Source organism: Coregonus clupeaformis, chromosome 21 (genome assembly GCF_020615455.1).
Source record: "Coregonus clupeaformis isolate EN_2021a chromosome 21, ASM2061545v1, whole genome shotgun sequence".
Taxonomy (NCBI): domain Eukaryota; kingdom Metazoa; phylum Chordata; class Actinopteri; order Salmoniformes; family Salmonidae; genus Coregonus; species Coregonus clupeaformis.
In genome coordinates, this window is record NC_059212.1 from 16,329,495 (window position 1) to 16,352,168 (window position 22,674).

General features: G+C 41.6%; 2 protein-coding genes across 3 annotated transcripts; one reads left to right on the forward strand and one right to left on the reverse strand.

The window, feature by feature from the left end:
• Positions 1 to 667: 667 nt before the first annotated feature.
• LOC121535240 (glutamate decarboxylase 1-like) lies at positions 668 to 20,109 on the reverse strand. Of its 2 annotated transcripts, none has more exons than XM_041842113.2 (15): positions 20,014 to 20,109; positions 19,380 to 19,499; positions 9,311 to 9,553; positions 9,041 to 9,131; positions 8,602 to 8,714; positions 6,554 to 6,669; positions 6,389 to 6,468; positions 6,239 to 6,293; positions 5,813 to 5,929; positions 5,372 to 5,436; positions 5,072 to 5,150; positions 4,764 to 4,913; positions 4,545 to 4,652; positions 4,359 to 4,448; positions 668 to 1,168 (listed from the first exon to the last, which is right to left on the reverse strand). In XM_041842113.2, exons 1-15 carry the CDS (start codon positions 20,033 to 20,035, stop codon positions 971 to 973), a joined length of 1,647 nt encoding a protein of 548 aa, XP_041698047.1. In that variant the 5' UTR covers positions 20,036 to 20,109; the 3' UTR covers positions 668 to 970. The 2 variants fall into 2 exon arrangements, with proteins under 2 accessions (XP_041698047.1, XP_041698046.1); XM_041842112.2 differs by having other exon boundaries at positions 669 to 1,168; positions 19,380 to 19,526.
• Positions 20,110 to 21,114: 1,005 nt separating this feature from the next.
• Positions 21,115 to 22,647, forward strand: LOC121535241 (E3 ubiquitin-protein ligase RNF152-like). The gene is made up of 2 exons (XM_041842114.1): positions 21,115 to 21,252; positions 21,506 to 22,647. The coding sequence occupies exon 2, from the start codon at positions 21,714 to 21,716 to the stop codon at positions 22,302 to 22,304; it is 591 nt and encodes a 196-aa protein (XP_041698048.1). The 5' UTR covers positions 21,115 to 21,252; positions 21,506 to 21,713; the 3' UTR covers positions 22,305 to 22,647.
• The last annotated feature ends 27 nt before the right edge of the window (positions 22,648 to 22,674 follow it).

Sequence of the window (22,674 nt, forward strand, 5' to 3'; positions counted from 1 at the left end):
CCGGTGAACATTCAGGTAGGCACCTACGGGCTGGGCAGCCAAAGGGGATGTCTCCGTGCCTGTGTCTGACGAGGGAAAACCAGGGTTGGGGGAGGAACATGGGGAGAGGGAGGAAGGTTGTTGTAAGAGCTCGTTCACAACCAGGGTGGGCTTAGTGGTTCTTCAGAGTTTTGTCCTACTCTTACTGTACAACATGACCTGCATCTACAAACAGTTCACCATGATATCCTGTGACTGAAAGACTGGATACTAATAAGCTGTTTGGAATCTTTCTCACTCCCCAAAATTACAGGACATTGTCACAATGCCAGCATTCAGGCTATTTCTTAACCAGGGATAGTGCTGTCGTACTGAGGGAAGAAATTATTGTTATACTCTGTATTTGGAATGCGTACAGATATTGATGAATTGGCCTTTTTGAAAGTATTTTTCTTTTTTTTTTGCAATAAAGAGTTAAAGCAATATAACCAATCACCATTATTCCAGCTTCTCTATTGTGATTCACTCAGAAAAGCAAAAAATTGTACTTATGTTAATTCATATGAAAAACATAACTGACCCATTTTAGAGTGCTGTGATTGTATTTGTTAAATTCTTCATTTTCACCTACAGATGGTGTTGAACGTTTTAGTGAAATGTAAACATTTTGGCCACACACGATGACAATATGATTATGTTAAACATTTTAATAACCCCATCAACTGTTGCCTTCTTAACATTGATATTCTGAAATGTCAAATCTTAGATACAATATTGTTGTACACAAATAAAATGAATGTAGAATTAAACTGGCTACAGTATAATGATTCCGTGATACTCTGGAATACAAATAATATTTGAATATATTTATAAAAAATGAATATTTACGCAATAAAACATTTGAGAATAATTCTAAATGCATGTTTTAAAGTTGATCTGAGCCACAATCTGATTCATAAAGTGGTCTCAACCCTGATTCACCCAACCTGATTCATAAATTGGTCTCAATCCTGATGCATATATCATGACCGAGACAAGCGATCTCCTCCAACAGGTAGTCCACATCCTCTGTCTGTGTGGCCGGGTTGGAGAAGACACATCGGAAGAAGTTCACTTTGTCTCCAAGCGGCTGATAGCCAATCATGGCCATCCCCTGCTCCATCATCTTGGCTTTGATCTTTGGTGCCACCTTAGAAACCAAACAGTTATTTTGCTATAACTTTATAGAGTATAGATATAAAGAGTATGAACTGAAGTCAAAATGTGCTGCTGCTAGTTATGAGTACAGATCAGTGCTTAATTTGAGCAGGATCCGGCACCTCTCCGTTTTGGACTGTTTTGTCCCGGAACCTATTTGGCCGGCTCCGGTACCTCTCGAGGCATGAAAAATAATGTTCACTTTTTGCAATGTAAAATTTGAATAAAAGCGATCAAAGTTCATTCGAGTTGCCTCTTCCTTAATTCTCCTGCCCCCAAAAAACATAATGTCAAAAAGTAGATTTTCAGGCCGGGCCTAATATTCCAAGAGTTGATTCGGGTTGGGAAGGCCCGGGTTTATGGTTTGCGCAACATTGTAACCTATGTTTGAGACCAACGCCTGGCCGTGGCTGTGTGAGAAGCGCGCCAGTATCTCTCACATAACTAGAATGAGATCAACTTTTTATGATCTCTCTTCCTCTCTGCTCTGATAGACATGATTCTGCAACTCTCATCTCTCCAGTGTTGCACGTCATCATTCATTTCCTAATAGAATCATAGCTGCGCAAAGGGGTCTGGAGGTGCTGCAGCCCCCTTGATAAATTGAAATAAATTTGCCAAAGTTAAATTACTGCTGTCTGTTCAGAAATAAATGAAATCATTCAGAATAGCCTACTACACCATGAGAAGGCCTATAATTTAGCCACAGAGGATAAATTGCTTCTTTAAAAAAATAGCCTAGCTGTGGATTGTAGCCCAATAACAAGGAATAGCCTACAGCATGCAGGGCCTCCCGAGTGGTGCAGCGGTCTAAGAGCTAGAGGCATCACTACAGACCCGGGTTCGCAGTGCTAGAGGCATCGATCTTGGGCTGTATCACAACCGCCCGTGATCGGGAGTCACATAGGGCGGCGCACAATTGGCCCAGCTTTGTCCGGGTTAGGGGAGGGTTTGGCCGGGGGGCTTTACTTGGCTCATCGCGCTCTAGTGACTCCTTGTGGTGGGCCGGGCACCTGCAGGCTGACCCCAGTCATCAGTTGAACAGTGTTTCCTCTGGCACATTGGTGCGGCTGACTTCCGGGATAAGCGGGCGGGTGTTAAGAAGCGCGGTTTGGTGGGTCATGTTTCGGAGGATGCATGATTAGACCTTCGCCTCCCGAGCCCGTTGGGGAGTTGCAGCAATGAGAAAATATCGAAATTGGGGAGAAAAAGGGGGTAAAATACACACAAAAAAATAAAACAGCATGCAGACAAAACAGGCCTTTCGCAATATTTCAAATACAATTGAGGGAAAACACACGTTGGAAAGCAAATGGCTCCTGCTGAAAAGAGAAGACTATACTGTAGGCTACCAAAATATTTGATCAACTTCCAAATATTGTTTTACTAGAGAGAGATAGGCTTTTGGCACGAGCACATCGGCCATCAAGGGAGTGAGTGAAACTGGAAAGCATTTTAGGACTATAATTTCCTCCTCACATTGTAGCCTACAATATGTGTCTCCACACACCTAGGCCTAGGCTATTGATGGATTCAAGACATTTTTATTGATCTCAGATTCTCAGTTTGTCAGTGTCAAAGTAGCCTGCCATTTAAAGTATTTGTGTGTATTAAAAAAGATTCTACCAATGTCTCCAGTCATGTAAAATTATGTAGAAATGTGTTTATAAAAGGCCACATTTTCCCCGAACCCTAAATGTGGCGGAGTCTAGGGATATGGCTTTTGCTGTTCTGTTCAGTGACTTTCCAAGACTACTATGAGCCAGGTGACGTCACGGCCGGCTCTAAAAAGGTCCTGCGGAGAGGTGGCATGAGGGAGTGCACAGGCAAGTGTGTTGCAAAAGGAGGAGAGAGAGCGAACAATAATGAGAAGAGAAGAGAAGAGCCGAATTCAAAAAGTCACTTATCGTTGGAGAAAGAGGACGTGCTAGTTCTGGAAGAGGATTATTCCATACCGAGTATCGTTTGAGAAAGAGGACTGTTCCATACCACCGAATGACTGTCATTTTCGCCTTCGGGATTAACGTGAGTTCAATCGATGGAGCTAGCTACCCACCGGAGTGATGGACATCGAAGAATTGTTACCGACACCAGAGGAGAGCCGTGAGTTGAAGTGATTTAGTTATAGAAGATTCCCGTGGAGGTAATAGAGCTTTCTGTTTATGTCCTGAAAGAAGAGGACAATTAAGGTTGTGGACTTTTCAGTTGAATGACATTACATAGTAGTGCAAGGATAAGAAGGGACACTGTTAATAATGAACATTTAGGCCTAATTAGCCATTCAAAGGAGAATAAGATTACCGTGACAACGTTGCAGACTACTTCTATTATTGTAGTCCCTGACAGCCCTCATACAGACTCCATGAACACAGTAACGAGTGTCATTCTGTTTTTGTTGGTTTGTTATTGGGATATCGGATATAAATGCTGTAAAACTGCTAGGTTGTATTGCTATGTTTTCATTGGTTTAATTCAAGCTAGGCTACGCGTGCACGTGAGGTAGGTTACAGTAAGCTATTTTGTGAACTGTGAAATTGTGCCTGTTGTGTTGTTGCCTAAAATGGACGATATATTGTCATTATTTTCAAGCAGAACTGTCTTTTCATTACTACTGCCTTGGGGTAGGGGGCCTAACCTGTTTTAGGTATTGGGATGTATTGCAGGTGGATGCTCCATGCTATTAACCACATAATCTGAGGGGCTGCATACAGTGAGTTATTTGTAACTTTTCACCCTATACTATTAGGAAAGGTGCTACTACTTCTAAGTACTGTGGTTAGGTTAAATGTGTTGGGCAACAGAGACACCACTCTGTTTGTTGCTCAACCTCCCAAGGCTGATCTGAGAAAAACTGTACAAAAACAGGTATTTCCTACCTGTTACATAGGCTACTAAACATTTTCCCAATGTGTGCAACTTCTGTAAGTGCCTCTACTCTACTGCTCTATTCCACTACGCAAATGCGATGATATGCACGCAACGCTTTATTATAAAGGTTGTTTTTTTTCTCATGCGTTCCGGTACCTCAGAACTCCCCAGGTTGCCCCTTCTCGCGCTCACTATTTGTTCCGGCACATCCCGATTTACAAATTAATCACTGGTACAGATACAGTATCTGCAGTATCTAATGGATTAAGACATCTAATATATCACTATATTAGAGATCCAAGGTGTAGCATTACCTCATGGAGTCTCCTGTTCCTCTCAGGACCTGGTGGCATTTTCCTCAGACTTGGTGGGATGTACCAGAAGCACACGTTGCTGTGTTCAGGCTGCATGGGGATGTATCATACATAAAAGGCTTACAACAATTCATCTCACTGAGGAATTATTCAATAACTACATGGGAATTAAATAAACAGACTTACTTTGCTTTTGAAGACGAGTTCAAAGTCTGGTCTTTGTTTGATTTTGTCAAACAAGTGCTCAGCATTTTCCAAACATTTATTGACCTGTGATTCAAAGCCTTCTGAACCCTAAGAAGAGACATATAAAAAATACAATATAAATGTAGAGGAATGGGTATATGTGTTTTATTGATCAGTTGATAAAGAAAAGAAAAAGATCCATGTGAGTGTGTTACATACCTTGGCCTTCCACATGAGCCAGAGCTTGAAGACATCAACGTGTCTGCCACACTGAATGGTCTTGTCTCCGGTGTCATACGAGGTGTCGTAGTGCTTGTCAGTTTGGAAGAGGTATTCTGCACACAGCTGATTACAGTCTTGCAAGAGGCCCTGTGAGTGAGAAACCACTGATTACATTATGTGTGTGTGTTTCTGAGTGCGTGCGTGCGTGCATGCATGCATGTGTGCAAATTGTAGTTCAGGATGGATGTATTGGTAGTCTTGATAAAAAATAAATAAATATAAAATCATAGCGTTAGACTACTCACCCTTTTCTTCACCAGTATGGCTGAGCATTGCAGCGGAGCACCCATCATTTTATGAGGGTTCCAAGTCACAGACCAGGCTCTATAATGAAAATAATTCAAATATACCTGCATGTAAGAACCAATCAAGGCAGTTGCTGTTGAGGGTCAATTCCAATTCAATTGTAAATGGAAACAGTACCCCCCAAATTGAATTGATCCTGGCTATACGTTAGAGTGAAAACTAGCAATATATTATCTTTTCGGGGAGCTGTAGATTTTGGGTGTCCTCAAGTCTCTGTTCTCTCTGGTTACCGTACCTACCGTTCAATCCCTTGTAGTTTCACACGGTGCCTCTTGGACATCAACAGTCCTCCGCCCCAGGCTGCCTGTTAAGAAATAAAGATAATCTTACTGTAAGTACAATCTTATCTTCACATATTTTATATGTGGTTCTCTGTAGCTCAATTGGTAGAGCATGGCGCTTGTAACGCCAGGGTAGTGGGTTCGATTCCCGGGACCACCCATACGTAAAAATGTATGCGCACATGACTGTAAGTCGCTTTGGATAAAAGTGTCTGCTAAATGGCATATTATTATATCTTAAATATTACAAATTCTTATGGGAACGGTTTCCCAGACACAAATTATGCCTAGTACTGGACTAAAAAGCATGGCCAATTGAACTATATTTTAAATCCAGGATAAAGATAAATCTGTGTCCGTTAAACCGTGATGTATAGACAGATGCTTTAAGGTAAATACATCAACATGCAGCCAGAGTCCATGGCTCTCACAGATGTCTGCGATGGCATTGAGAGGATCAAAGGCTCCGTACACAGTGGTGCCTGCTGTGGCATTGACGTAGAACGGGACACAACCCTGAAGAGAGAGAGAGAGAGAGGGAGAAAGATGACAGGAATCATGATGAGTGTATTGACCTGATCCTGTGAAATAATCCCTGCCAACGCACTGGAGCTCTGGTAGCTCATTTTATGCACCAGACAATGTTGTTGACTGGAAAACAGAAATTCTGGTTTGAGTGTATTCTGTTGGGGGTGTCTGTTTCTTCCTAATTTGACTAAATCCTTCCCTGGCTGAAAATACTGTATACAGGTATGCTTACATGTATTTCATTCAAAAATCCCTTTATTCCTCAGTTTGGCAAGAGCAGACTCATTCATCCATTACCTGATCTTTGGCAGTAATGATACTTGACTCCAATTCTGCAGGGATCATCTTTCCCCTTGAATAGAAAAAACAACATCACTCCTCTAGCTCTGATGATATTGTCAACATTCACGATCAACAAATGCAAATCACTCTGCCGTCCTTGCTTACCGGTCATCACATTTCACCACCACAACATTTTCACTCCCTATCCCAAGGACTGCAGCAGATTTCTTGACTGAATAATGACTCTAGAGGAGGGAAAAAAGTATGTCAGTACATGTTTATAGATAATGTGAATAAACATGACCTAATGTGAATATTGGTGATGCGTACATGTGCTGAGGTGAAGAGGATTAGCCTGGGCAGAGCAGTCATCCCTTTGGTCTTCACTTCAGGGAAAAAGTGGTATCTGGCCAGTAGTACACTGTACAGATTGGACATGGTCCCTCCTGAGGAAATATATATACATACTGTATTATAGATGGATATCTCACTAAGAGATTGTCTTAATCTTATAATTTAACTTCATAACAACTAAACAATATATTTTACATTTTACATTTTAGTCATTTAGCAGACGCTCTTATCCAGAGCGACTTACAGTTAGTGAGTGCATACATACAGTGGGGGAAAAAGGTATTTAGTCAGCCACCAATTGTGCAAGTTCTCCCACTTAAAAAGATGAGAGAGGCCTGTAATTTTCATCATAGGTACACGTCAACTATGACAGACAAATTGAGAGAAAAAAATTCCAGAAATTCACATTGTAGGATTTTTAATGAATTTATTTGCAAATTATGGTGGAAAATAAGTATTTGGTCACCTACAAACAAGCAAGATTTCTGGCTCTCACAGACCTGTAACTTCTTCTTTAAGAGGCTCCTCTGTCCTCCACTCGTTACCTGTATTAATGGCACCTGTTTGAACTTGTTATCAGTATAAAAGACACCTGTCCACAACCTCAAACAGTCACACTCCAAACTCCACTATGGCCAAGACCAAAGAGCTGTCAAAGGACACCAGAAACAAAATTGTAGACCTGCACCAGGCTGGGAAGACTGAATCTGCAATAGGTAAGCAGCTTGGTTTGAAGAAATCAACTGTGGGAGCAATTATTAGGAAATGGAAGACATACAAGACCACTGATAATCTCCCTCGATCTGGGGCTCCATGCAAGATCTCACCCCGTGGGGTCAAAATGATCACAAGAACGGTGAGCAAAAATCCCAGAACCACACGGGGGGGACCTAGTGAATGACCTGCAGAGAGCTGGGACCAAAGTAACAAAGCCTACCATCAGTAACACACTACGCCGCTAGGGGACTCAAATCCTGCAGTGTCAGACGTGTCCCCCTGCTTAAGCCAGTACATGTCCAAGCCCGTCTGAAGTTTGCTAGAGTGCATTTGGATGATCCAGAAGAGGATTGGGAGAATGTCATATGGTCAGATGAAACCAAAATATAACTTTTTGGTAAAAACTCAACTCGTCGTGTTTGGAGGACAAAGAATGCTGAGTTGCATCCAAAGAACACCATACCTACTGTGAAGCATGGGGGTGGAAACATCATGCTTTGGGGCTGTTTTTCTGCAAAGGGACCAGGACGACTGATCCGTGTAAAGGAAAGAATGAATGGGGCCATGTATCGTGAGATTTTGAGTGAAAACCTCCTTCCATCAGCAAGGGCATTGAAGATGAAACGTGGCTGGGTCTTTCAGCATGACAATGATCCCAAACACACCGCCCGGGCAACGAAGGAGTGGCTTCGTAAGAAGCATTTCAAGTTCCTGGAGTGGCCTAGCCAGTCTCCAGATCTCAACCCCATAGAAAATCTTTGGAGGGAGTTGAAAGTCTGTGTTGCCCAGCGACAGCCCCAAAACATCACTGCTCTAGAGGAGATCTGCATGGAGGAATGGGCCAAAATACCAGCAACAGTGTGTGAAAACCTTGTGAAGATTTACAGAAAACGTTTGACCTGAACATATTGCCAACAAAGGGTATATAACAAAGTATTGAGAAACTTTTGTTATTGACCAAATACTTATTTTCCACCATAATTTGCAAATAAATTCATTAAAAATCCTACAATGTGATTTTCTGGATTTCTTTTTCTCATTTTGTCTGTCATAGTTGACGTGTACCTATGATGAAAATTACAGGCCTCTCTCTTCTTTTTAAGTGGGAGAACTTGCACAATTGGTGGCTGACTAAATACTTTTTTTCCCCACTGTATATATATTTTTTCATACATATATCCAAGATTAAGAGGACAAAATGAACCAATTCAATGGAAGTAACAAGGATAAATGTATCACAGTGTATGTTTGTCATTGGCTACATTGTTTGTATTGATAGTAAGGTCAGAATGTAGCTAACACTGTACCTGGACAGAAAACACCATCCCCCTCTTCCTCTGACCAACCCACAATCTCCTGCATCTTCCTCAGTAGAACCTCCTCCATCAGAATGAACACTGGGGACACTTCATAAGTAAACCTAGAAAAAAGGTTTTACATATTGCAGAATGACATTTACCAGAGAACAGATCACACCGTAGGCCCTAGTGTCAACTGGGCCTGTATGTATCAAGCGCCTCAGAGTAGGAATGCTGATCTAGGATCAGGTCCACCCTGTCCATGTCATTATATTCATTATGATCTAAAAGGCACAATGTATCCAAGATCAGAACTACTACTCTGAGAAGCTTGATACATACTGTTCTCTGGTAAATGTCAGATCTGTTCTCTGGCAAATGTAATTCTGCAATATGAGGGCTTAGTGAGAAATGAGATCTTACACCTTAGGGAGAATGTAAATCTTACATGTTTGTGTTGGCGGTAGATGTCAGCCATTCCCCGGCCAAACCGATGACATCCAGCCCTGATGACAGCTGATTGAAGAACCGTGGGTGACCTGGGGACAGATGAGGACATTCTGGAACATTCTACTAATCTATAATGTCTATGATGTCTGTAATGTCAGCCATTGCCTGGACAGAAGCAATGACTTACTGGTACATGGAGTACATGTTTCGTACCTATAGTATATTTTTGGTAAATCTTCCGCAAAACAGTTGACAGCTCTTACGGTACCTGTTTTGACTCCATACTTCAAGGTGTCCCTGCAGTCGACCAGGAGTTGTTCCAGGTTCTCGGGCTGGTCTGGGAGATCCAGGCTGAAGCCCTCCAGACCCTCTCTGAGTTGGTGAGGGTGGTGGAAGTCCAGGACTTTGGAGCTTCTTCTGAACGACTTGCAGACATAGCTGAGGAGAACGCTCACCAGCTCTTGGAAGAAACCTTTGGTTGTGTCCTCACCACTGAGAGCAGGGAGTAGATCTAAAGATAAAGGGACACGGTCAGGGCTCTAAATTAACTTTTTTTCATTGGTAGAAATTGCTCCCAACTTTCAATAGTTGGGAGCAGCAAAACGTTTGTAGGAGTACCAGAAAACGAGATTGATTTAAATTGCAACCAAGTTGTGCGTATGGAAAATGTATGCAATTTTTTTTATTTCAGCTAATGAAACATGGGACCAACACTTTACATGTTGCGTTTATATTTTTGTTCAGTGTATATACCCACACACAAATATATATACATATACACTACTCATTGAAGGGTTTTTCTTTATTTTTCTACTATTTTCTACAGTGTAGAATAATAGTGAAGACATCAAAATGATGAAATATTACATATGGAATCATGTAGTAACCAAAAAAGTGTTAAACAAATCCAAATATATTTTTATATTTGAGATTCTTCAAATAGCCACCCTTTGCCTTGATGACAGCTTTGAACACTCTTGGCATTCTGTCAACCAGCTTCACCTAGAATGCTTTTCCAACTGTCTTGAAGGAGTTCCCACATATGCTGAGCACTTGTTGGCTGCTTTTCCTTCACTCTGCGGTCCGACTCATCCCAAACCATCTCAATTTGGTTGATGTGGGGGGATTGTGGAGGCCAGGTCAGCTGATGCAGCACTCCATCACTCTCCTTCTTGGTAAAATAGCCCTTACACAGCCTGGAGGTCTGTTGGGTCATTGTCCTGTTGAAAAACAAATGATCCCACTAAGCCCAAACCAGATGGGGTGGCATATTGCTGTGGTAGCCATTTTACATTTTAGTAATTTAGCAGACGCTCTTATCCAGAGCAACTTACAGTTAGTGAGTGCATACATTTTCATACTGGCCCCCCGTGGGAAACGAACCCACAACCCTGGCGTTGCAAGCGCCATGCTCTACCAACTGAGCTACAGGGTTAAGTGTGCCTTGAATTCTAAATAAATCACAGACAGTGTCACCAGCAAAGCACCCCCACACCATAACAAAAAATAAAGAAAAACCCTTGAATGAGTAGGTGTTCTAAAACTTTTGACCGGTAGTGTGTATATACAGTGCTTTCTGAAAGTATTCAGACCCCTTGACTTTTTACCACATTTTGTTATGTTACAGCCTTATTTTAAAATTGATTAAATTATTTTTTCCCCTCATCAATCTACACACAATACCCCAAAATGACAAAGCAAAAACAGCTTTTTGGATATTTTAGCAAATGTATTACAAATAAAAAACAAAAATACCTTATTTACATAGGTATTTAGACCCTTTGCTATGAGACTCGAAATCGAGCTCAGGTACGTCCAGTTTCCATTGATCATCCTTGAGATGTTTCTACATTAGAGTCCACATGCGATTTGAGATGTTTTCTTGATTGGAGTCCACATGTGTTAAATTCCACCCCCTTATGTTCATTTAGTCATTAATGCAAATACTCCCAGTGTATTTATGCAAATGAGGCACATATCATTTTCTTTATTTTAGCACACACAAAAAACCTGATACCATTAGAAAATGTATGAGTGCATTCTAAGAAAAAAAGTGGAATTTTACAATAAATTGAATCCCTGAACTCCATGTCAGTCAAATTTGTTTTAAAATTTCTAAACGATTGGAGTATCTTCATCCATTGTCAAACTGTTGCATTAATTAGAATTGTTTTTAAAACATTTTAACAATTCTGATGACCATTGCTATAATTTACAATGCAGAAAATTGCTGGCCTCTAGCCCAAACCATTCAAATATAGGCAATGGCCATGTCCAAAATCTGTCTTGCTTAGGCCTATTTCTTATTAAAACTACACTGAACAAAAATATAAACGCAACATGTAAAGTGTTGGTCCCATGTTTCATGAGCTGAAATAAAATTCCCAGAAATGTTCTACACACAAAAAGCTTATTTCTCTCATTCTGTGCACAAATTTGTTTACATCCCTGTTAGTGAGCATTTCTCCTTTGCCAAGATAATCCATCCAAATCAAATCAAATTTTATTGGTCACATGCGCCGAATACAACAGGTGCAGACATTACAGTGAAATGCTTACTTACAGCCCTTAACCAACAGTGCATTTATTTTAACAAAAAAAGTAAAAATAAAACAACAACAAAAAAAGTGTTGAGAAAAAAAAGAGCAGAAGTAAAATAAAGTGACAGTAGGGAGGCTATATATACAGGGGGGTACCGTTGCAGAGTCAATGTGCGGGGGGCACCGACTAGTTGAGGTAGTTGAGGTAATATGTACATGTGGGTAGAGTTAAAGTGACTATGCATAAATACTTAACAGAGTAGCAGCAGCGTAAAAAGGATGGGGTGGGGGGCAGTGCAAATAGTCCGGGTAGCCATGATTAGCTGTTCAGGAGTCTTATGGCTTGGGGGTAGAAGCTGTTGAGAAGTCTTTTGGACCTAGACTTGGCACTCCGGTACCGCTTGCCGTGCGGTAGCAGAGAGAACAGTCTATGACTAGGGTGGCTGGAGTCTTTGACAATTTTGAGGGCCTTCCTCTGACACCGCCTGGTATAGAGGTCCTGGATGGCAGGAAGCTTTGCCCCAGTGATGTACTGGGCCGTACGCACTACCCTCTGTAGTGCCTTGCGGTCGGAGGCCAAGCAGTTGCCATACCAGGCGGTGATGCAACCAGTCAGGATGCTCTCGATGGTGCAGCTGTAGAATTTTTTGAGGATCTGAGGACCCATGCCAAATCTTTTTAGTCTCCTGAGGGGGAATAGGCTTTGTCGTGCCCTCTTCACGACTGTCTTGGTGTGTTTGGACCATGATAGTTCGTTGGTGATGTGGACACCAAGGAACTTGAAGCTCTCAACCTGTTCCACTACAGCCCCGTCGATGAGAATGGGGGCGTGCTCAGTCCTCTTTTTTTTCCTGTAGTCCACAATCATCTCCTTTGTCTTGGTCACGTTGAGGGAGCCACCTAACAGGTGTGGCATATCAAGAAGCTGCTTAAACAGCATGATCATAACACAGATGTGCTGGGAACAATAAAAGGCCACTCTAAAATTTGCAGTTTTGTCACACAACACAATGCCACAAATGTCTCAAGTTTTGAGGGAGAGTGCAATTGGCATGCTGACTGCAGGAATGTCCACCAGAGCTGTTGCCAGAGGATTGAACATGCATTTCTCTACTACAGTGGCATGCGAAAGTATTCACCCCCTTGGCATTTTTCCTATTTTGTTGCCTTACAACCTGAAATTAAAATGGATTTTTTTGGGGGGGGGGGGGTTGTTTCATTTGATTTACACAACATGCCTACCACGTTGAAGATGCAACATATTTTTTATTGTGAAACAAACATGAAATAAGACAAAAAAACAACTTGAGCGTGCATAACTATTCCCCCCCCCCCATATGTTTGGGGAGTCTCCCACATGCCTTTTGGCAAACACCAAACGTGTTTGCTTATTTTTTTCTTTAAGCAATGGCTTTTCTCTGGCCACTCTTCCGTAAAGCCCAGCTCTGTGGAGTGTATGGCTTAAAGTGATCATATGGACAGATACTCCAATCTCCGCTGTGGAGCTTTGCAGCTCCTTCAGGGTTATCTTTGGTCTCTTTGTTGCCTCTCTGATTAATGCCCTCCTTGACAGGTCTGTGAGTTTTGGTGGGCAGCCCTCTCTTAGCAGGTTTGTTGTGGTGCCATATTATTTCCATTTTTTAAATAATGGATTTAAATGGTGCTCTGTGGGATGTTCAAAGTTTCAGATATTTTTTTATAACCCAACCCTGATCTGTACTTCTCCACAACTTTGTCCCTGACCTGTTTGGAGAGCTCCTTGGTCTTCATGGTGCCGCTTGCTTGGTGGTGCCCCTTGCTTAGTGGTGTTGCAGACTCTGGGGCCTTTCAGAACAGGTGTGTATATATACTGAGATCATGTGACACTTAGATTGCACACAGGTGGACTTTATTTAACTAATTATGTGACTTCTGAAGGTAATTGGTTGCACCAGATCTTATTTACGGGCTTCATAGCAAAGGGGGTGAATACATTTGCATGCACCTTTTTTCCATTATTTCTTTATTTGAATTTTTTGAAACAAGTCATTTTTTTCATTTCACTTCACCAATTTGGACTATTTTGTGTATGTCCATTACATGAAATCCAAATAAAAATCAATTTAAATTACAGGCTGTAATGCAACAAAATAGGAAAAACGCCAAGGGGAATGAATACTTTTGCAAGGCACTGTATAAGCCGCCTCCAATGTCGTTTTAGAGAATTTGGCAGTACATCCAACCAGCCTCAAAACCGCAGACCACGTGTATGGTGTCGTGTGGGCGAGCGGTTTGCTGATGTCAACGTTGTGAACAGAGTGCCGCATGGTAGCGGTGGGGTTATGGTACGGCAGGCATAAGCTACTGACAACGAACAGAATTGCATTTTATTGATGGCAATTTGAATGCACAGAAATACTGTGACGAGATCCGGAGGCCATTTTTTAAAAAGGTATCCGTGACGAACAGATGCATATCTGTATTCCTAGTCATGTGAAATCCATAGATTAGACCCCAATGAATTTATTTAAATTAACTGATTTCCTCATGAACTGTAACTCAGTAAAGTCTTGAGTTACAGTTGCATGTTGCATTTATATTTTTGTTCAGTATACATACTGTGTAGGTCTACTAATACTGTAGTAGGCTACTACATACTGTTTAGAACATACTGTTTAGTAAAAACGTATGCAGTAAGCAACAAATATCAATATGCCATTTAGCAGACGCTTTTATCCAAAGCGACTTACAGTCATGTGTGCATACATTTTTACGTATGGGTGGTCCCCGAGATCGAACCCACTACCCTGGTGTTACAAGCACCATGCTCTATCAATTGAGCTACAGAGGACCACAGCATACTGAGAAGGCGTCATCTTACGACGTTATCTATAATAATATTTCTTTTTTTATACTCACAGAGCTGCCAACTTTCACGCATTGAAAATAACTACTTTTATTTTTCTAAGTCCATTGTATAGTGCGTTCACTTTTAAACTGTGCTCCAAATCGTTTTGAAATCGGAGGATTTGTGACCGCAATTTAACATCACGACCAGAACATCTTTCATTGTCCTGTCTTGCCACAGAACTGTGAACCGCGACACATTGAAGCATATGATTGGTGTAGTTATGTAAGGATCAAGGGGATTGGATGCGCGTTTTAATGAAACGCACCTCAAGGGCCTCGTGTAGCTCCGTTAGTAGAGCATGGCGCTTGCAACGCCAGGGTTGTGGGTTCGTTTCCCACGGGGGGCCAGTATGAAAATGTATGCACTCACAAACTGTAAGTCGCTCTGGATAAGAGCGTCTGCTAAATGACGTAAATGTAAAGATTAGAGTGGAGCTGAATGGAAAGATAACGTTCTCCGCTGAGTTTATAAAACTGTAAAAAGAGCAGCACCGTAGCGCTGTTTTTATGTACAATGTTGCCAATAAAATTAGGTTGCTGTTACTCCCGTCCCTATTGCAGAATGCAGCCTTGTGACAGCATGTACTAAAATCGATTTAGTCCCCTCTTTTGGCGATTGGCATTTAGGCTTTGACAACAAAAAGGCAGCAGACAGACCTACAGTATGTTATAGCAGGGAAGTTTGGTAGGGTGATCTGATTTCTAACTATGAAAATAATTTTGTCAAACAGATTGTGAACCCAAAAGTGTTTGTTTGATTCTAGAGGAGGGACAATACATACAACAATTATTTGGTTAGGGTTTAGGGGCAGATTTATGTAATCTTGTCTTCAATAGATTTTATTATCAATTTACTTTATTTAGTCGGATCAGTTGAACAATTCTCATTTTTAACAATTGGCTCAAATAAAGGGTAATTAGTGTGCTTGCCAGCAGGAACACTAATGTTATTCCCCACAGTTACAGTATTTTATTATTCCACTTCTTCCCAATTTTGCCAGTGTCTGAAATGCCTACTTGTGTCTCTGAAAATGATTTATATAAGGCTATGTCTTTTTGCAGTCATTCATGGACAGTTTTGAATAAGTCCTACAAATAAGCATTGGATATTAAATGCTCCAGGCCATTTTAGTATAGAGCACATGTTAGGCAGAGATGGTAGAGGGGGACTCACAACTCATAAACGCATCATACATTTTGTCTATGTAGAGTAAGATGATGGAAAGAATCTTCAACTAGTAGGCATAAACCACCTGAAAATTGATAATCATAAGATTTTTTTAAAGGTTGGGTGATTGAGAAATTAATTGTTATAACAAGAACATTTTCAACCACCCAGCACTGGGGAAACATCGATCAGTGGTGGCCAACCCTCCTGGAGAGCAAGCAGGATTTTCTTCCAGACCTATTTTAAAGAGAGAGTTCACCAAAATGACAAAATACAAAATGTTGGAAGCAGTCTATGGACAAGGAGCCTGCAATCTATGATTTGGTTACCCACTGCCATCAACCATTAATATTAGTATTTCCTGTGCAGAGCATTCCCACCAACCTTCCCACAGTTTCTCACATTTGCCTGTCTCCCCATCTAATTTAATTAATGTCTGAATAAAGTGTCAAAACACCTAAAAAAACATGTATAAAAAATATTAACGTACTTTAAATTTCATCCCCCAAAAATCTAAAAGTAACAAAGTCGTCGAATTTATGTTCAAAGAATTCTGAATAAACCTGACCTTCAAGCTTTCTTCAAAAGTTGTCAGCCCTGTACTCCGCTGATAGGGGCCACAGGAGTTTGGTGGCACCTTAATTGGGGAGGACGGGCTCGTGGTAATGGCTGGAGCAGAATTAGTGGAATGGAATCAAATACATCTAACACATGGTTTGATGCCATTCCATTCGCTCCGTTCTGGCCAATATTATGAGTCGTCCTCCCCTCAGCAGTCTCCACAGGTAGGGGAAAATGTACTTCAAATCATTGTCTTCATGAATGGTTTCATGTGAGCTTGGTTGCATCCCCATCATTAAGTGTAAGGAGGCATTTGATATCACAAAGTATGCAGAATTTCCATTTCTCCTGGATTGCCATTTCTCATTTATACTGAACAAAAATATAAACGCAACATGCAACAATTTCAAAGATTTTACTGAGTTACAGTTCATATAAGGAAATCAGCCAATTGAAATAAATTCATTAGGCCCTAATCTATGGAATTCATATGACTGGGAATACAGATATGCATCTGTTGGTACCTTAAAAAATGTAGGGGCGTGGATCAGAAAACCAGTCAGTATCTGGTGTGACCACCATTTGCCTCATGCAGCCCGACACATCTCGTTCTCATAGAGTTGATCAGGCTGTTGATTGTGGCCTATGGAATGCTTTCCTACTCCTCTTCAATGGCTGTGCAAAGTTGCTGGATATTGGCGGGAACTGGAAGACGCTGTAGTACATGTCGACCCAGAGCATCCCAAACATGCTCAATGGGTGACATGTCTGGTGAGTATGCAGGCCATAGAAGAACTGGGACATTTTCAGCTTCCAAGAATTGTGTACAGGTCCTTGTTACATTTACATTTTAGTCATTTAGCAGACGCTCTTAACCAGAGCGACTTACAGGAGCAATTAGGGTCAAGTGCCTTGCTCAAGGGCACATTAACGTCATTTAGCAGACGCTCTTAGCCAGAGCGACTCACAAATTGGTACGTTCACCCTATAGCCAGTGGGATAACCACTTTACAATTTGGGGGGTTAGAAGGATTACTTTATCCTATCCCAGGTATTCCTTAAAGAGGTGGGGTTTCAAATGTCTCCGGAAGGTGGTGAGTGACTCCGCTGTCCTGGCGTCGTGAGGGAGCTTGTTCCACCATTGGGGTGCCAGAGCAGCGAACAGTTTTGACTGGGCTGAGGGGGAGCTATGCTTCCGCAGAGGAAGGGAGCCAGCAGGCCAGAGGTGGATGAACGCAATGCCCTCGTTTGGGTGTAGGGACTGATCAGAGCCTGAAGGTACAGAGGTGCCGTTCCCCTCACTGCTCCATAGGCAAGCACCATGGTCTTGTAGCGGATGCGAGCTTCAACTGGAAGCCAGTGGAGTGTGCGGAGGAGGGGGGTGACGTGAGAGAACTTGGGAAGGTTGAACACCAGACGGGCTGCGGCATTCTGGATGAGTTGTAGGGGTTTAATGGCACAGGCAGGGAGGCCAGCCAACAGCGAGTTGCAGTAGTCCAGACGGGAGATGACAAGTGCATGGGGCTGTGCATTATCATGCTGAAACATGAGGTGATGGCGGCGGATGAATGGCACGACAATGGGCCTCAGGATCTCATCAAGGTATCTCGGTGCATTCAAATTGCCATCGATAAAATGCAATTGTGTTTGTTGTAAGTAGCTTATGCCTGCCCGTACTATAACCCCACCGCCACCATGGGGCACTCTGTTCACAACGTTGACATCAGCAAACCGCTCGCCCACACAACGCCATGCACGTGGTCTGTGGTTGTGAGGCCGGTTGGACGTACTGCCAAATTCTCTAAAACGACATTGGAGGCGGCATATGGTAGAGAAATGAACATTAAATTATCTGGCATCAGCTCAGGTGGACATTCCTGCAGTCAGCATGCCCATTGCAAGCTCCCTCAAAACTGTGGCATTGTGTTGTGTGACAACTGCACATTTTAGAGTGGCCTTTTGTCCCCAGCACAAGGTGCATCTGTGTAATGATCATGCTGTTTAATCAGCTTCTTGATATGCCACACCTGTCAGGTGGATGGATTATCTTGGCAAAGGAGAAATGCTCACTAACAGGGATGTAAACAAATTTGTGCACAACATTTGAGAGAAATACGTTTTTTGTGCATATGGACAATTTCTGGGATATTATATTTCAGCTCATGAAACATGGGCCCAACACTTTGCATGTTGCGTATATATTTTTGTTCAGTGTAGTTAGTCCCATCTCACCCCAGAAATGCAAATCAGTTGTCAAATCAGTTTACAGTGAAAATACATAGATGTATGTATGTTTCTAACAGATCCATAAGTGTTCTCCAAAATGTCCCAGATATGTTAATATACAAATCATATGCAATAGTGACATTTTACACCAGTAAGCTACAGCATGCTAGAGGTCTCTATCAGTACTGTTGAAATCAATTTGATCTATGGGTAAACGAGGACACCTAGTGGTTGATTTCTCCATAACCATCAAAATAGAGCCTTGAATCTCATAGGGACCTACCTCACTGTCACCGTTATTTAGAAGGAGTGCAAAGGCAAATTCAGTTATAGCACACGCGCACTTCACAGAGTAGGCGTTCCCTAACGGAAATATGCGCAGGCATGCTAGAACGCGCCAATAGGATCTCGCTAGCTAGTGCTTGGCTCTGCCCACCTCCATGCTTGTTCTGCCCACTATTACTAATTTGTTCACATTTGAAACGACGGGCTGTGGTCTATCTTGGTTTTATACAAATTCTTTGGTTGCATCGGTTTCCACTGGACTAGACTAGAGTTTGCTAGGCTGGCTAGCTAGCTAACGCCGGCTAGCTGGCGAATGACAATGGGATACACAAGCAAATGGTACAGAACTCATAACAAAATAATGTTTTGACATTGTAGTGGCTATTTCTGTTTTGGTTGTTTGTTTTTTGCTTAGTGACATTGCGAATATCATCTTTTGGGATTTATGTATCTACCGTAATCCGGTTTCAGCATGAGAAATGATTGAAATCCCACATTCCATTGAGGATTTGCCAATCACGAATACGGAGCCTCAGAAGTAAGAAATCTGGTCATGGATTAGGAGCCACGCAGTATCTCGCGGGAATTTGGGATTTCATCAGTCATTTCTCATACCGAAACCGGATTAGAAACATAAATGCCTAAATATGATGTTGGGCGTGCTTTACCTTTGCTGTAGATGCAGCTGAAGTCCTTGGTTATGCTGAAGGTGTTATCACTTGCTGTCTGTGGAGGGTTGATGTCAGAGGAGCTTCTCTGCAGTTTACTCTCTGCCAAAACCTGCCCACCTGGTTTAGCATTTTCAATTATGCTTTCTGGAACAATTAAACCCAGAGTACATGATGCTCCAATACAGTATTGACATGTCTATATTGTCATGAGGAATTCTTCGAATTTTGACATTTAAATTCATGCAAAGGCCTGTATCCAAGATAACATGTTGGATATGTTTTTTCATACCATGTGATGTGTACCATGTGAGTCCAACATATTATTCAAATAGATATGCTACCATTAATAAATTGTCATACTTACAGATATTATAAATGAAAAACTTGCCATGCCATTCAAAATACATGAAGAGGATAGCCAGAAAAAGGACAGTTATTTAAAATATATAAGTCCATTATAATATTTACATACTTTATATCTCATAGAAGTTCAAGAGTGACCTGGAGTGTTTTTTGAAACCCAAAATATCCCCCAAAAAAAAAAAAAAAAGAGTTACGTCATCTTGACATAACCACATAGAGACACCATATAGATACATCTAAATAATTGATGTGCTCATTTGACGCTTACCTGGCAGCTGCAAATAATCCATAATAAGCCCACATATGATTGAGTTCTGGGAGTGAAGTTTGTCCTGTATCTCACTGTTCCACTGCTGCCCCTCCATGAGATGCACCTGGAATGGTTGTGTGGACTATATAACCCCTGGAGGAACTAGGCGTGGTGGTGGGCGCATTATGACACAAGGCTATTCAACCTGAATGAAACGATGCTATTACATAACCCTTTGAGACTGAGAGAGCCTCCCCAAAATGTTTCAGACAATCACTAGCTACCACATCAATTCATTATTATCACTTTGGTCCTTTTTTGTCCATTTGTGTGTAATTATTTAGCTCAAAATATGTTTGTGTGTGCTACTCAACCTGCATACAGTACTCTGAAGGATCAAAAAGAGACTTATGAATGTTACCTTTTTTTGGTCTGAGGACACCATTAAAAAAATAAAACTGGCAACTGGATTTATAGGACAGCAAAATAGTTGTTATTGCTTTGTGAGAATCCCTGTCAAAATAAAGGTTACATCAAATGAGCTCCCACTCCTCCCACATGATGACCTTTGACATCACCTACTAATGAAATGACCTTGATAACAGCATTATCAGCAATTAAATGCAACAATCTTTCATGGCATTCAGTGTTTACATAGCCTTTAAAGTAGACACATTAACTTTTAAACTTCTTGAATTAGGCTATATGGTAGTAATGTGTGGCTTCATGTAATATTTTGCTTTCAAATTACAGCTCCATCCAGGTATTACCAGAGCCAATGTCCACTTTTCTTTTCAGGTGATTATCAACTATATATAACCATTTCAAGTTAGTGGTAAAGCATTATCTTGCATATGAAAAGTCCAAGGACTTTGTCCTAGCTCTAATTAAAGTAAATGTTATTTTTGCAAACTTTAGCACTTGGGATAGGCTACTGCGGTAACTGGTAGGCAGGTTAGAGATACTGCCACTATTTAGAGGGATAATTTGACTATGTTTGTGTGTCCTATTTAGAGAACCTGGTGAACTGGTTTGGTTGGTATGTCAGTACTTGCAAGAACTTGAAAACTAGTTTTTGTGGGCTGACATGCATTCTGTAACTCACGACTGCTTCTTCAACTAAAAACTTCAACCTGGACTAAGCCCATAAGATTGCCTTAAGAGATTTGCAGCAATGTCATGCAGGAACTTTACCTTAGGCTGCTGAGCGATAAAGATCTAGAGGTCAACATCCTTGCCAGTCCAGACCAGATACAGGTTTGCTGATTATCTAAGCTTCATTTCTTTTTTGGTCAATGACAAAATAGGCTTCTTTTACTTAATCCTTATAGTCATACACAGGGTCTTGAAGGACACACACACACACACACACACACACACACACACACACACACACACACACACACAGGGCAGGACATGACCAAGTAGTCTTTTCCTTTTTTCAGTATGAGTGATTTAATGAGGATTACGGAATCACGCACTGACTTGACAAATGTCTTCTCTCTAATAGGGTAGATGGAGCCAGACATGAATTCAACTAAGTACTGTGACACAACACATCTGTAAAGAGGAGGGGAGGCGAGACCAAGAGCGTGTAACATCTGAGTTTCCCTCTGGATGTGCAATGGTTCCCTAATCTGCATATTCTAACTGAGGGAACAACAGACTGTTTGGGGTTTGACATCTTGTGACTGTCATTGACACAACAGACCAAACTCATGATTATGGAACCTGTCTCACAACAAAACTCAGTGTTAGAATGTCAGATCTGTCTGAACTACTACAATTTGCGGTGCAGGCCCAAGCTCCTGGACTGCCAGCACACCTGCTGCTCGGTGTGCTTGACCCAGATGAAGATAAACCAGAGTGAGCTGCGCTGCCCCTGGTGTCGCTCTGTCACCACCCTGCCCCATGGGGTCTCCGTCTCCCAGCTCCCTGATGACCCGGACACTATGGCCGTCATCTCTGTCCCATCCCCCACAGAATATACACCTGTCTTCATACAGCTGCCTAGTAACACCTGCTACCTGTCTGTAGACCACCAAGAGAGGGCTACAGTGCCTGGTGAACATTCAGGTAGGCACCTACTCGCTGGGCAGCCAAAGGGGATGTCTCCTGTGCCTGTGTCTGATGAGGAAAGACCAGGGTTGGGGGAGGAATATGGGGAGGAAGGTTGTTGTAAGAGCTCGTTCAAGACCAGGGTGGGCTTAGTGGTTCTTCTGGGTTTTGTCCTACTCTTACTTGTGTACATTGTACTGTACAACATGACCTGCATCTACAAACGGTTCACCATGATATCCTGTGGCTGAAAGACTGGATACTAATAAGCTGTTTGGAATCTTTCTCACTCCCCAAAATTACAGGACATTGTCACAATGCCAGCATTCAGGCTATTTCTTAACAAGGGATAATGCTGTCGTACTGAGGGAAGAAATGGTTGTTATATTTTGTATTTGGAATGTGTACAGATATATTGATGAATTTGAATTTTTCAAAGGATCTTTCATATTTTTGTGCAATAAAGAGTTAAAGCAATATAACCAATCACCATTATTCCAGCTTCTCCATTGTGATTCATTCAGAAAAGCAACAAAAATCGAACTTGTGTTCATTCATATGAAAAACATAACTGACCCATTTTAGAGCTTGTGATTGTATTTGTTCAAGTCTTCATTTTTA